This window comes from Choloepus didactylus, chromosome 10 (assembly GCF_015220235.1).
Source record: "Choloepus didactylus isolate mChoDid1 chromosome 10, mChoDid1.pri, whole genome shotgun sequence".
Classification (NCBI taxonomy): Eukaryota; Metazoa; Chordata; class Mammalia; order Pilosa; family Megalonychidae; genus Choloepus; species Choloepus didactylus.
Window position 1 is genome coordinate 115,858,039 of NC_051316.1, and position 14,339 is coordinate 115,872,377.

General features: G+C 37.0%; 1 protein-coding gene across 1 annotated transcript in view; it reads right to left on the reverse strand.

Annotated features, from left to right (window-relative positions):
- The window catches only part of RAD23B (RAD23 homolog B, nucleotide excision repair protein), a 43,836-nt gene that overhangs the window by 9,658 nt on the left and 19,839 nt on the right, over nucleotides 1–14,339 (reverse strand). Inside the window, exons 4-6 of the mRNA XM_037797512.1 lie at nucleotides 12,801–13,069; nucleotides 6,895–6,950; nucleotides 2,045–2,172 (exon numbers count right to left, since the gene is read on the reverse strand). Coding sequence (XP_037653440.1) covers nucleotides 2,045–2,172; nucleotides 6,895–6,950; nucleotides 12,801–13,069 — 453 coding nt within the window. The remainder of the gene's footprint in view (nucleotides 1–2,044; nucleotides 2,173–6,894; nucleotides 6,951–12,800; nucleotides 13,070–14,339) is intronic.

Genomic DNA, 14,339 nt, shown 5'->3' on the forward strand with positions numbered 1-14,339 from the left:
TGGATCCATGAATCTGAGTAGGTGTCATCCAGAAAAGTGTCACATATAAAAAAAATAAATTAATTAATTATTCAAAATTCACAGCACTAAATAAGTATAAAAGAAATTTAAATAAATTTTCACAGAATGCTTTTTAAAAGTTTGCAGCATTTATCTTCTAAAGTTACAGCTTAAAACTGCAGAGACATTTGGCACACCCTATTTTTGATGTACATGATTTACAAGACTTTTCATCTACAACTTTTAAAAAAGTATTTATGAAATTCTTCTAGATTTTGGAAGGAGAATGAAAAACAGACAGTAAATGACTCCCTTTCCCAATATACCAGAAGCCAAACTCTCTCTCTCTCTCTCTCTCTCACTCTCACACACACACACACACACACACACAAAGGGTAACAAAAGCAGGGTAATAGCTGCCTGCGATCAATCATCCTGGTCATTAGGAATAATATTTTTGTGAGGCCACCTGTTCAAATTCTCAGGTGAATTAGTAAGTGCTAATACCTACAGACTGAAGGTCCAGAACTTTCAGCACGTTCTCAAACAGGTAGTTAAACCGAAACAGGTAGTTAAACCGAAACAGGTAGTTAAACCGAAAGTTTAACAGGTAGTTAAACCGAAAGTTTGATAATTACTGCTGTTGATCTACCTCTAATTCTCAAACATGGGTATTAGCCTTTTCTTAGATAAGTGAGCACCATTTCTTCTTTCCACCTAGCCACCCTCTATTAGGTGGAGTTCTCAACCACAATTAACAGTTAAATGTAGGCATTTCTAAAAAAAAAAAAGTGTATGTATGAAACAAACAGTAAGTATACCAAAACTACTTTAGTTGAACTGTGTCATCTATTTACTTGTATTCAATGTTAACATAGTAGTTTCAAAATTCAGAAACTTCAAAAAGTTACTCAATTTTTTATACCTCAAAGGTTCAAATCCATTAACTCAAAACATCTGATACTATTAAACTTATGCAGAATTCTAACTAGCTATAAATTAAAGCCATTCCATATAAACAAAAAGAATACTTTTATAGAATCGGTCTCGGAGGGTGAGGTTCCCACAGATCCAAAACAAATAGCAATCCAATTTGATTCTCTAATTTCAAACAAATTTATAAACTGCCAGCATTTAAAGATTCTACCCAAGAGGAAAAGAGAATTCAAAAAGATAAAATGGCATGCTATGTGAAAAGGCTTTGTGAGTCTCACATACAAATAGGCAAATAACTGGATGTAGGCAGAGTGCAGCCCTTCAACTTACAGCCGCTGAATTCAATTTATAGGCCCCCTGAAGCTAGTCAGTCACTTAAAAAGAAGTTTCTAACAGAAGTATAACCCGGAAACAAAGGAACAGGTTAAACTGTGGACTGTACTCTTCAAAGAGTTAGAATTGTGGATTGCTAAGATGATATTTTGGGCAATTTGGACTTTGACAATACCCCAAAACACCAAAGACAATTACAGAATAAAATTTTAAGACTTAAAAGGTTAAGTTTATGTCAATAGAAACCAGGCAAATAACATCGTACATTAAATAAATGTGTAACAGGGGAAGGATGGGAAGATAATGAATTAGACAGGCTATGATCTGTCATTTTTTATATAGTATAAGCCAAGTAACATTTGGCCTGGGCTCTCACCTTGAAACTTACACTCTAAATAGTACATCTATTGACAGTGAAAAAGCTACAAAATGTTGGACCATTAAACATACACTGCCCCACCACCCCTAAACAAACACTGTCATCTTTTGAGAATATCACAACTGGGGTAGAATGTACTATTCCAACCAGATAGCTGATTGCACAACTCATTTAACAATGTTGTTTTCTGACTAAAACCATATCAAAATCTTTTAGAAAAGGTTATATTATGTCAACACAAAATGTTAACGTACTAGGAAAAATTAAAACATTACATAAATATCTAGCACACTTAATATTATTCTTCTGCAGTGATTTGCTACTCTTCCTTTAAAATCTTTTGAGCTATTGATCTTATACAACTAGAGTGAAGAAAAGTAAAATCATGTTTCTCACCATCAAAAGGTACTCCACTGCTCTGTCAGGGTTGTTGAAACTGGCTCTCAGGGCTGCAATTACTTGCTCTCGTTCATAGCCCATTGACATGATCTCAGTTACCATATTCTCGTAAGACTGACCTGTCACTAAAAAAAAAAAGAGGGGGGACACATTAAATAAACATTCTCCACATATTTCTTGAGTGCATATCTATACAATATTTCAGTCACCACAGTGCTAGGAACACAAAAATAAACAGCAGAATACATTACAACATACCTGCGGTAAACAGAATTATGACCCCCGCTCCCCAAAGATGTCTCTGCCCTAATTCCTAGAATCTATAAATATATTGGTCTACATGGTAATGGGGAATCAAGACTGCAGATGAAATTAAGGCTGCCAACGAGCTAACCTTAAAAAAGAGAAATTATTCTGGATTAACTGGGTGGGCTCAATATAATCAAAGGAGCTTTAAAAGTAGCAGAGGGATGAAGAAGAGAGGATCAGAGAAATGACGTGAGGACAGACGCTGCCTCTGAAGATGGAGGAAGGGGCCACCACCAGCAAAGGAAGGTAGCTGGACTGGGAGGTGGAAAGGGCAAGCAAATGGATTCTCCTCCAGAAGGAACACAGGCCTGCCCACATCTTGATTTTAGCCCAGTGAGACTTATGTCAGATTTCTAACCTATAGATCTTTAAAATAATAAATTTGTGTTGCTTTATGCCACAAAGTTGGTGGTCATTTATTACAGAAACAACAGAAAGTGAATACAACTTGTTAAGTAAGTGCCACAGTAAGTACAGTATCAGGTACAAATGTAGCAAAGAGCAGAGACTTAACAGGAAGTCAGAGAAGACATCTGGAAAAAGAGACAGATAAACACTTTTGAAAAAAACACATAGGAGGAGCATTTCGAACAATCAACCCTGCAACTCTGACACCTCATTTTGTGAAAACAGTGGAGAAAAGGGGGTCAGGGGCCAGATAAATTACTCTCACTTACCACACAAAACTGGTATAATGCCTCAAGCACTACAATACTTAGTCCCTTCCCACAGGCTCTCTCTTACCCTTCCTCTCAGCTGAAGACCTAACTCACTCTTCACTGAAATGTCATGCAACAGACAACAGAAGATGCTCCGTTCTGACTAAAGCAGAAACTCAAGGTTCCCATCACTGAGCTCCCCTCACTTAAAACCACCTCTTCTTACACTTGTGTTCTGGGTACCATTCCGTTTCTCACCTCCTCAGACAGCTGAACTCTCAGTTACCCTCTCTCTTCTCCATCTCCCATCTATCTCTCTCTCCAATTAATTATTCTGATCAGTTAACTATGTCCCTTTATGGCATCCTAAAACCAAAACACATACCTCTCTTGACCTGACCCCAATTCCTCTTTCAGTAATGAGTCCATCTTTCAGCTCTCTTCCCTTCAGTTAAAGCTTTCCACATATGCTGTGTTCCACTTCCTCACATTCCACTCACTCCTCAACCAATCCTAGGACATGATCTCTCTATATTGTGACCTCAAATGCACCCCACCATTATCTGCCTTCTCCATTTCAATAAATGGCAACTCCATCCACCCATGTTCTCAAGCCAGAAACCCACACGATTCCCATTCCTTTTCCTCAGCTTTTATGTCTAATCGATCAGCACTTCTGGTAGGCCCTATCTCTACATTATCTATCAAGGCCATCCAGTTCCCTCTATCTTTGCTGCCATCACTCAAAACCATCTCTGGTCTGGATCACACCCTGATTCCTCCAACTCTTGCCCTACAATCCATTCGTCGGCCAGTTGCAAAAGTGAGCTTTCATAAAAGAAAACCTTATCTTATTTTGTGCTCCCGGCCCTCAATGATCTACTCACCACACTCTGACCACACAGGTTTCCTCCGGGTACTTCAACAAGCCAGCTTTATCTGGATGGCCAGTTCTTTCACATGCTCCCGTTCTCCACTTAAAAATCCCTGGTCTCAGACAGTTACTGCCTAACCACCCTGAACAGCTTTCCCCTCTGTTTTTTATGAAAGCCCCATATTCGTTTTGTTAATATCATTTATGATGATGTGTAATTTATATTATACTTCATTCTTTTTTTCTTTCCCCCACCTGAATGCAGGCTTGACTGTGTATGGGACCACCATGTCAGTCTGTATCACTGTTTCCCTGACACAAAGCTGATCATTCAATATCTGTTGAATAAATATTTTTTTCCTGCATAATTTTCAATACTAAAGATATTTAATAGCTATGAAAGTAAATATTTAGCTATAAAACCTAAATATCACTGAGCAAATTTAGCATCTGATATCTCATTCAAGGGTAACGGTCCTTTCCTATCCCATAAAGCACTTTTTAATATATTTGTATTTTCTAAATTACCCAATGATACAATAATTCTAGCACAAAGCCATGCAACTGCCAACATGCTTTCAGTAGTCTAGTTTCCAGGTACAGGGATCAGCAAAAAATATAAACAAAATAGCTGTAGAGAATCGGAACCAGATAACCTTAATTATAGTGTTTCTCATTCAATTCTCACAACAATCATATGAGATAAGTTTTATTTTCATCTTCATTTAAAGACGGTGAAGCTGAGGCATTAAGAGATTAATAACTTGCTCAGGGTCTCAATGGCTGGTAAGTAGTGGTGTAGAGATACAAAACAAGCTGTCAGATTCGAGAGCCTGCATTCCTAATCACTACCCCATGCCTCCTAATATCTTAAGTTATAAAAATTCAAACAGAAATGCCCATAAGCAGTTTGATACTTTCACATCTTAGGATGGCACATGAAAAAGAAAAACTAAGGACAGTGGACAAGAGAGAGAGCTAATAAGCCTTAAGAGGCAGGGGTGAAGAATATATAACAGATGTGTCACAGAATGAGTTCTGGACTGATCTTCTAAATAAAGAGGAACGATTAAAGGAACTAACAATAATTTATTTGATTTTCCAAGTTTGGGTGCAGCAGGAGCAGCAGCAGCAGGGCTGGAGCTGTGGATTCCTGAGCTCCTACTCAGCAGCACTGACAAAGCAGTGGCAGCAGCAGAGCCTTCAGCAGCATCAGCTGGTTCCAGCCCCAAGACTACAGAGCAGTTGACTGAGCTCTGGGTAATTCCCTTCTCCAGCCTATCAATACCTATGTAATAATTTCCTAGGATTAACCCTTCTCCTGTTTGAAAGAGCTAACGTGATTTCTCTCTCTTTCTTGACTAGACACTAACTCATAAGTTATTTGGTAACAGAATGGTCCCAGGAAACAGTCCCCTCAAAAGACGGAAATCTGGGTTTGGTACATTTGATGATTTAAATAAACTATTTTGCCACTAAATGCTATGGGCAATTAGTATGCCCCTTTCCAAGACAATGAGAGAATCATGGATTCAGCACAATTAGGTTAGAGGATGTGCCAGTTTGGATGTATTATGCCCCCCAAAACACCATGTTCTTTAATCCAATCTTGCGGGGGCAGACCTAAGTGTTGATTAGGTTGGAACCTTTTGATTGTTTCCAGGGAGATGTGACTCATCCAAGTGTGGGTAATACCTTTGATGAGATTATTTCAATGGAGGTGTGACCTCACCCATCCAGGATGATTAAATCACTGGGGTCCTATAAAGGAGCTCACAAACAGAAGGAGCTCAGAGCAGCTGAGAGGGAATTTCGGAGAGAAGCTAAGAGCTGATGCTGATGCTTGGAGACATTTGATGTGGACAGAAGGACATTTGGAGATGCTAAGCTAAGGGATGAAGTCCAGAGTTTGCCCCAGGATATGCTAAGACATGACCCCAAGGTGCTTGGAGAGAAACGTCCTGGGAGAAAGAACCAAGAACACACAGGAGCTGGAACACAGGATCAACAGACACCAGTCACGTGCCTTCCCAGCTAACAGTGGTTTTCCGGATGCCAACAGCCTTATCTCCAGTGAAGGTATTCTCATTTTATGCCTTGGTTTGGACACTCCTATGGCCTTTGGACTGTAAATTTGTAACTTAATAAACCCCCTTTATAAAAGCCAATCCATTTCTGGTATTTTGCGTAACAGCAGCATTAGCAAACTGGAACAGAGGAGCAATCCCACCCAGTCTTCTGAAGTGCTACTGCTGCTGGAACCCTGCTGCTGCAGGTAAGCAGGAACCCAGGAGCCCAAACCCACTGAAGCTGCTGTTCCTGCCTGCCCCTAGTCTTCCAGGCCTCCCATTTCCAGTAATATCAGAAAATAGCAAAGTGCAGGAATGGGGTAGCCAGCCAAAAGATCAACAATTAGCAAGCACAGGAGGAACCCTATCAGAGATGTTACAATGAGATAATGTTTAAAATAATTGATTTGACAGATTGGGGGGTGAAGGGAAGATAGGCATTATTCAATGGATAAAATTTAAAGTTGGGATAAAAAGGTATTTTCGCTGCAAGTATAATACAAGGAACAAGATGGAGATGGGAATCTATAGGTCACAAGTTGGAAATGAAGACTGGAGGTGAATAAAGATGAAGAATGAGGCAGATCTAGTAAAATTTTATACCTATCCCAAAGTTAATTTGTAATAAACCTGTATACAGACCAAATTTTGTTAAAACCTCATTTAAAATTCACATTTGGAATATGAAAAATTTCTGGCTTTAAGGAAAAGGAATACACTTAACTAGCAAATGTTGAGAATTCCATTAATAAAATATGAATTTAAAAAGTCTTAGTAAAACACACCAAGTTAGTAATTGAAAATTATCTAAATCAATCATTTTGCAGCTCCATTGTAAGCAACTACAAAAATGAACACATTTTCATGATCACAGAAAGGAAACTTAATATTTTCCTTAGCTGTATAGGATACTTACAAGGTAAAGTAGATACTTACCAAGTGCACTTGTTGCATCTTCAAAAAGGTTTGACCGAGAAGAATCTCCTGATGTGCTGTAAAGGGGTTTCAGAAAATCGATTTCAAAAAGCACGTAAGGTTAACATTAAAGCTTAATAACTGTCCGTTCATAAAGAGATTCTCTGATTTTAATTAAATGTAAAAGCCTGGTTACAATGTTTAAACAGTCTCTGTCTAGATTAAATTCAAAAGCTTGACCCACACCATTTATGACTTGGAAAGAATTTTCAATTTCAATACTCATTCTATTTTGAAAATCCATCATTTTACATGGTCAAAGATATTAAATAAAATCCTTACAAATAGCTTACTCTCTATTTAAGGTATTTAAAAAAGATAACACACCACTAGAATTTATATGAGAAGTTAGGTAAACTTTAAGTCAAGCCACAATACAAGAGAAATCAAAAGTAGCACATGAGAAAACAGTACATGCAGAAACGAAATTAGGCTGGAAGGGACTAGGAGTCTTGATAGAGAAAAATCTCAGCTCTTATAGATAAGCTTTGAACAAGAAAACTGAAAGAGGAAAGCACTCAAGTAAAGGAACATATAGCGTACGCAAAAATACAGAGCTAGGATAAATCCAAATTCTAACCTAAAGTAAACCAGTTTTAAAGGACAAAATTTCTGTTGAGGAACTGCAAATGAGACTGAGAAAAAAAGTATATGAAAGCCATGGAGAGCAGACCAAAGAAAAATAAAGTTAAGTTTACAAAAGTGGAAATGGTAACAACAGTTAGCAGTTTAAATTAAAATACACACACCCACTTAAACTTCTATCCTAATTTTAAAAACAAAAATACTCTGGACTTCAGTACTGAGAAAGCTCTGTGGCATAGCAGGAGCAAGGGAACACAAGTTTAAATTCATAAATTACTTAACAAGTTTCTAAGGCTCAGTTTCTTCATCAATACAAAAGGTCAACATTAGTAGCCATATATCCCATACTGTTATGGCTAGGGCTTCTTCTGCGTGTGAAGTGCTTTGCAAAGCATTCAACATTGTAAATGTGGAATGCCCGGTATTAACTATTATGATTAAAACAATACCTTGGTATTATTTTTAAGTTTCTTCATTAAACTAGATAATAAACTAACATGTGGAGGATATTAAATTTCAGGAAGAACATATATAGGAAAACTAAGTCACTACCCTCCTGCCCAAGACCCCTTACCAGAGACAACCACTACTAACAGTTTCTATTTGAAAGAATAACAACTTGTGTCTTGCTTTTATGCTGTTGTTTCTTTTTTTAAACTTAACAATTATTCCATGTGAGTATAACCAGACCCACCTCATTTTTCCCCAAATGTACAGTATTCCAGTGGTGGACCAAATCAAGCTTTCATTAAGGAATCTTTAGTATGGTTACCAACTTTTAAATTTTTTCTATAGTCAAATTTCTCAGCCTTTCCTATTAATTTTTGGTTATCTTGCATAGAAAGGACTTCTCTAAGCTAAGATTATTTTTCCCGTATTCTCTAGTTTACAGTTTAATTTTTACATTAAATCTTTATCCATCTAGAATTTCTTTTTATGAGAGTAAGGTATGAGGGAATCCATCCTTTTTCCCTCCAGATGGCTAAGCATTTATTCCAATTGCATTTTCCATTCTGTGGTCTGAGATTATGTCTTTACCTTATATTAAGGCCCTGTATCTACCTCTACTTCACAGAGCAATCTTTCTAAAATAAACCACTCCAAACTGTTTTAATCTTTATAATGTATAGACTAGCCTCCCTCACTACTTTTCTTTTATATAATAATTTACACTGTTTTCATATATTGTTTCTATTTTTAAACATTACAGATACAAGATTTAATCTTGATTCTGTCTTACCACTTTCCCTTCCCCTACCCACAGAGGAAACCACTGTTATCAGTTAGTGTGTCATTACTTTTTTCCCTACACATTAACATGCATGCCCATGGAAAATGTACCATGTTCTATGGTTTTTCATTTGGTTTGATTTGGTTTATAGTTATTGCCTGAATTGTTTTGCAACCTGCCTCTACACACACCACATATTTTAACTGCCCCATAGTACTGAATATCAGGACTTCTCAAACTTCAGCAAGCCTAAAAATTCACCAGGAGAGTTTGTTAAAAAACAGATCCTAGATGAATCTGGACCCAGCATTGTGGGATTGGTAACATCTTCTTGACCAAAAGGGGGATGCAAGTGAAACGAAATAAAGCTCAGTGGCTGAGAGATTTCAAATGGAGCTGAGAGGTCACTCAGGTGGACATTCTTAAGCACGAATATAAATAATACTTTTTAGGTTTTAATGTATTGGAATAGATAGAAGTAAATACCCGAAACTACCAAACTCCAACGCAGCAGCCTTGACTCTGGAAGACGACTGTATAACAATGCAGATTACAAGGGGTGATAGTGATTGTGAAAACCTTGTGGATCGCACTCCCTTTATCCAGTGTATGGATGGATGAGTAGAAAAATGGGGACAAAAACTAAATGAAAAATAGGTGGGATGGGGGGGATGATTTGGGTGTTCTTTTTTATATTTATTTTTTATTCTTATTCTGATTCTTTCTGGATAAGGAAAATGTTCAAAAATAGATTGGGGTAATGAATGCACAACTATATGATGGTACTGTGAACAGCTGATTGTATACCATAGAGGAACTGTATGGTATGTGAATATATCTCAATAAAACTGAATTAAAAAACAAATAAACAAACAAAAAGATCTGAGGACCCATCCCCAGACAATTCTGATTAGAGGTCTAGGGTAGGGCCTAAGAATTCATTTCAAGTAAACTCTCAGGTGATGCTGCTGCTACTTGCTGGCTGCCACACTTTAGTAGCTTTGTTTTCTGGTATGAACATACCACAGGTCAGCTATTTCCTTACTGATGGAGATTTAGGTTCATTTCCAGGTGTCCTCAATTATAGACAATACAGTCCTTGTGCACAAGTACAATTCTCAGAGGCAGATAACAGCAAGTGGAATTTGCACTGTGTTATGTAGTTTTTAAACAACAAAATCGACTTAAAGGAACAAATCCATAATAATGAAATGTGAGGCCAGAGGTGATGGAAAAACTTTCTGACAACCCTCAAATTCATGCCAACATATTTCCGGATAATCATTCTCACTAAGTTCTGTGCTTTACATGATGCAAAATGTTTTAAAATACAGACGAAGGGAATAAGGCACAGCTTAAGGGCCTTGTATTCAAACCTTCTCTCATCGTTACCTTTGTGTTATCTTTCTATGAGGGATATAATTTGGGGAAAGAAGAAAAAGTAATTGGTGTACAAAGACCAACTAAGTGGGGACTCTGATGTCTGCTTTTCTGGATCACTAACCATCAACTCATTTATTCAGCCTCTCTGTAGGTTTGAAAAGGTAATCCTGACTCTTGATAATAGGTGAATAAAATTGTGCCCCCAAGAGGGAAAAGAGAACAAGGATAAAAAAAGAAACAAATTTAAAGTGATATTAGCATGACATCTTTTAACTAATGTCTCAAATGTATTGATCAATTTGGAAATACACTGTAAGCTTTTTAAGGAGTTTAAAGCATTTAAGAAAAATAAGATATACTGTACTGAAAGCAAGACAGATTTAAACTTAACAGTGTTTAAATGTTTTGGGAAACCAATTTGTTTTGGTCAACAGCCCTTCGATGTAAGAACTTAATCAAACTCTGGGTTATCTCCCAAATTAAACATATTTCTGGTTGTTCACAGGATAGATGGACTAAGTTAGGCAACGGTGTCTTGGAATGCCTGTGCCAGTTTGGAAGTATTATGCCCCTCAAAACGCCATGTTCTTTAATGCAATCTTGCGGGGACAGACATATTAGCGTTGATTAGGTTGGAATCTTCGGATTAGGTTGTTTCCATGGAGATGTGACAAACCCAACTGTGGGTACTACCTTTTGATTAGATTATTTCCATGGAGGCGTGGCCCTGCCCATTCAGCACAGGTCTTAATTAGTTTACTGGAGCCCTATAAGAGCTAAGACAGAAGGAACTCAGTGCGGCTGCAGCCTAGAGAGACATTTTGGAGATGGCCGCTGAAAGCAGACTTTTGCTAGCCCAGAGTTTGTCTGGAAGAAACTAAGAGAATACCCACAGACGCCTAAAGAGGAATGTCCTGGGAGAAAGCCATTTTGACAGCAGAACCTCGGAGCAGATGCCAACCATGTGTCTGTGACTTCCAAGCTAACAGAGGTTTTCCAGACGCCAGTGACCTTTTTCCAGTGAAGGTATACAAATGTTTATGCCTTGGTTTGGACACTTTTATGGCTGTAGAACTGGAAATTTGTAACCAAATGAAACCCCTTTATAAAAGCCAATCCATTTCTGGTATTTTGTATAATGGCAGCATTAGCAAACCGGAACAAATGCTTAAAGCGAATTGTACTAGGCTGGCACAATTCACCTGAGCCTGTTCCCCCTTCTCAGGGAATCAACTCCTTGGGAAGATACCCTCAGTGAGCAATGAACCAGGTGACTCAGACTCTGCCAACCATGGCTGACTGTGCCACACATGGAAACTGCATTTAGAGGCAAAACAATAAAATAAAGGATCTTAACCGCTAGCACTGAGGTCTCACGTTGCACAAAATCATAAAACAGAACAGCTTGAAGGCCAGCAAAGGCCAGCCATATAAAGCCCATGCTCTAAGATTAAGGAGGGACCCCCCTATAAGTTTACAACAGTTTTCTTTATTGGTTTCAGTTCTTCCCAACCGAGAGAACCCTGACTAAAGCACCTGCTTTGGCCATTTTATTCACCATTGAAAAAACTTTTTTTCATAAAGTGATCAATAATCCTAACCTGCCAACTTCCACAAAAAATGATTTATTGCTCCCCAAGTATCCCAGCATGTTATCTCTCTTCTAAGCATAGTACTGAACAGACAGGAACCACCAAAAAGATATTTGTTACCTGGTTCTGGTTCATAACAGAAAAACAGACAAAAACTCAAATTATGAGTCTTGACCATAGTAATACAATTTTAAACTGAAAACTATGATAACAAAATTGAAACAATATATGGAAGTATAGTGAATGTAAAAACAATTTTTTTCCATCTCATTCAAGTGCACTGGAGTGGCACCAAAATTCTAAGTTTTGTTTCATTTATTTTTCTTTTGGTTTAAAAAGGCAGAAGCTAAAATGTCTACATAAGTTTGCAAAGATAACAACATAGAGAAAAATCAAAACGATCCATATATCTAACAAAAGGTTGCAAGTGAAATATCAGTAACAGCTAATACTTATTACTCCATATTTATTGTGTACCAGGTGCTATTTTACAACTTTTCCACTTATAATTTCATTTCACCCTTACCACAACTCTATGATACAGGTCCTAGTATTATCCACATTTCATAGATGAGGAAAAAACCCAAAGAGGTTAATTATTTTGCCTAAGGCCACAGAGCTAACAAATGTCAGAATCAAAAACAAGACAGCAACTAAAAATATTTACTGACATGGAAGGATGCTTATGATATATATGACAGTGACCAGAAAGAATACAGATCAAATATAATGATTGATGGTGGCAATGTCTAGATATTTAGCAATTCTTGTTCTTTTTGGTCACTTGTATTTCCTAACTCATCTACGCAAAACAAATAATGACTTTTGACAGTGTCCCCCAAACCCCAGCCCAATCGGGTGGAATGCAGAAGTGTAGACACCTGGATTACAGAAATTTGTACCTATATTCTCCCTTAGTAGCCACAAGCACATGTTTTAATCAGGGTTCAAAGTACAGAAAAAGCTTAACACAGCAGAATGTCAGTTTGATCAAAAAATAATCAAAATAGGAACACAGATGAAATTCCTATTATAAAACAATTTTGAGATAAAATTTCTTAGAATCTAGTTCTTGCCTGTCAGTTGATGTTGGGCTAGAAGCCACTGGTATCTCTGCTGGTTTTTCTGCAGGTTTCTCCTGTTTAGTTGCACTAGCAGGAGCAGGTTCAGAAGATGCTGTTGGTGACGCTGGAGTGATGGGTGTAGGTGTGGAAGTGGGAGCCAAAGCTGGGGCAGGGGTTGGAGCCTGAGCTGCGGCTGCTGCTGTAGAGGAAGTAACTGTAGCAGTAGTGGCAGGATTTGATTGCTGAGTTGTAGCTGGTGCTGGTGCTGTCACTGCTTTTGGCTAAAAAAAATTAAAAAGCAAAATAATGAATTATGACAAAATACATTATTCTTCTATCTCTAATTAGTCTATATTATTATGGGATGTTACCAATAAACATTGATAAAAACTTGTAATTTGAAAATAACTTTATCAAGTGTCATCATGTGATCAAATTAGCAATATGAATCACTTTATTCAAAGCTGATAAGAGCATGTGATCTTAACTATCAACCTTAATTAACTTCAGTTATTAATTTCTGCCCTCAAATTAAGTTAATCTGAAAAAACAAAGCCAATATTTAAAAATATACACAATCTGCACCCAAAAAAAGAACCATATAATTTCCCAGCAGAATTTGATTTATGATTTGAGTTCCTTGATTATAACCTTTACCTACTGCCATCATTTAAAAGCATTACCAAAATAATTTTCTTGAAATAAAAGTATAATTAATGAGCATGTGGAATATTCTGAACTTAAAGAAAGGGGAAAATCACAACACTGACTACAAACCAACAGGTATAAGTACAAACAAGTAAACAAACACTGAGATGAATATGTAGATAAACAGAAAAATAAAGACCAAATAAAGTTATAACCACATAACTATGTACTTAGCTTCAGCACTTTCTGATTTAAAACTAAAGCCACAGAACTTCCCACAGAGAAAAAAAGCAATTATATATGTATGAATATAATACTATATAATACTATATAATAACACTACCTGAGTTTTATTCTTTTCCTAAGGCCTATCAATGTTCACTACCTATTTAGGTCATAGTCTTTCCTAAGGACAGCAGATAACTATGGAAGATGGAAAAAATTCAACATAATTTGCCTCAAGTATAAATTAACAAACTGTAAAAGCAAGGAGCTGCTTCATGTCTTGTTCGATTTGAGATAGTAGAGTACATTAGGGAAAAGGTGGCAAGTGCAGAGGGTAGGGGGAGTGCTTTTAAAAATACTAGTAGCATTTAGTCCACCCTTTCTCTATTCTAAGGGTCTTGTATTTAGCTCTATAACTTTCTTAACAGTCAGTGTATTACTCTACAGATTATTAGTATTGTAAAACTCATTGTGGATAAACTGGAGCTTCAGATAGGTGAAGATTTGCATTTCTAGGCACCAAAACTTTACAATAATCAATTCAGATAAAAATACATTTTAAATGCATTATATGTATTTAATATTTTCCTTAATTATTTGTGATCAATATTATCTTGTAATGTACTGTGCCAGTTTGAATCTAATTATGCCCCCCACAAAAGCCCGATTCTTTAATGC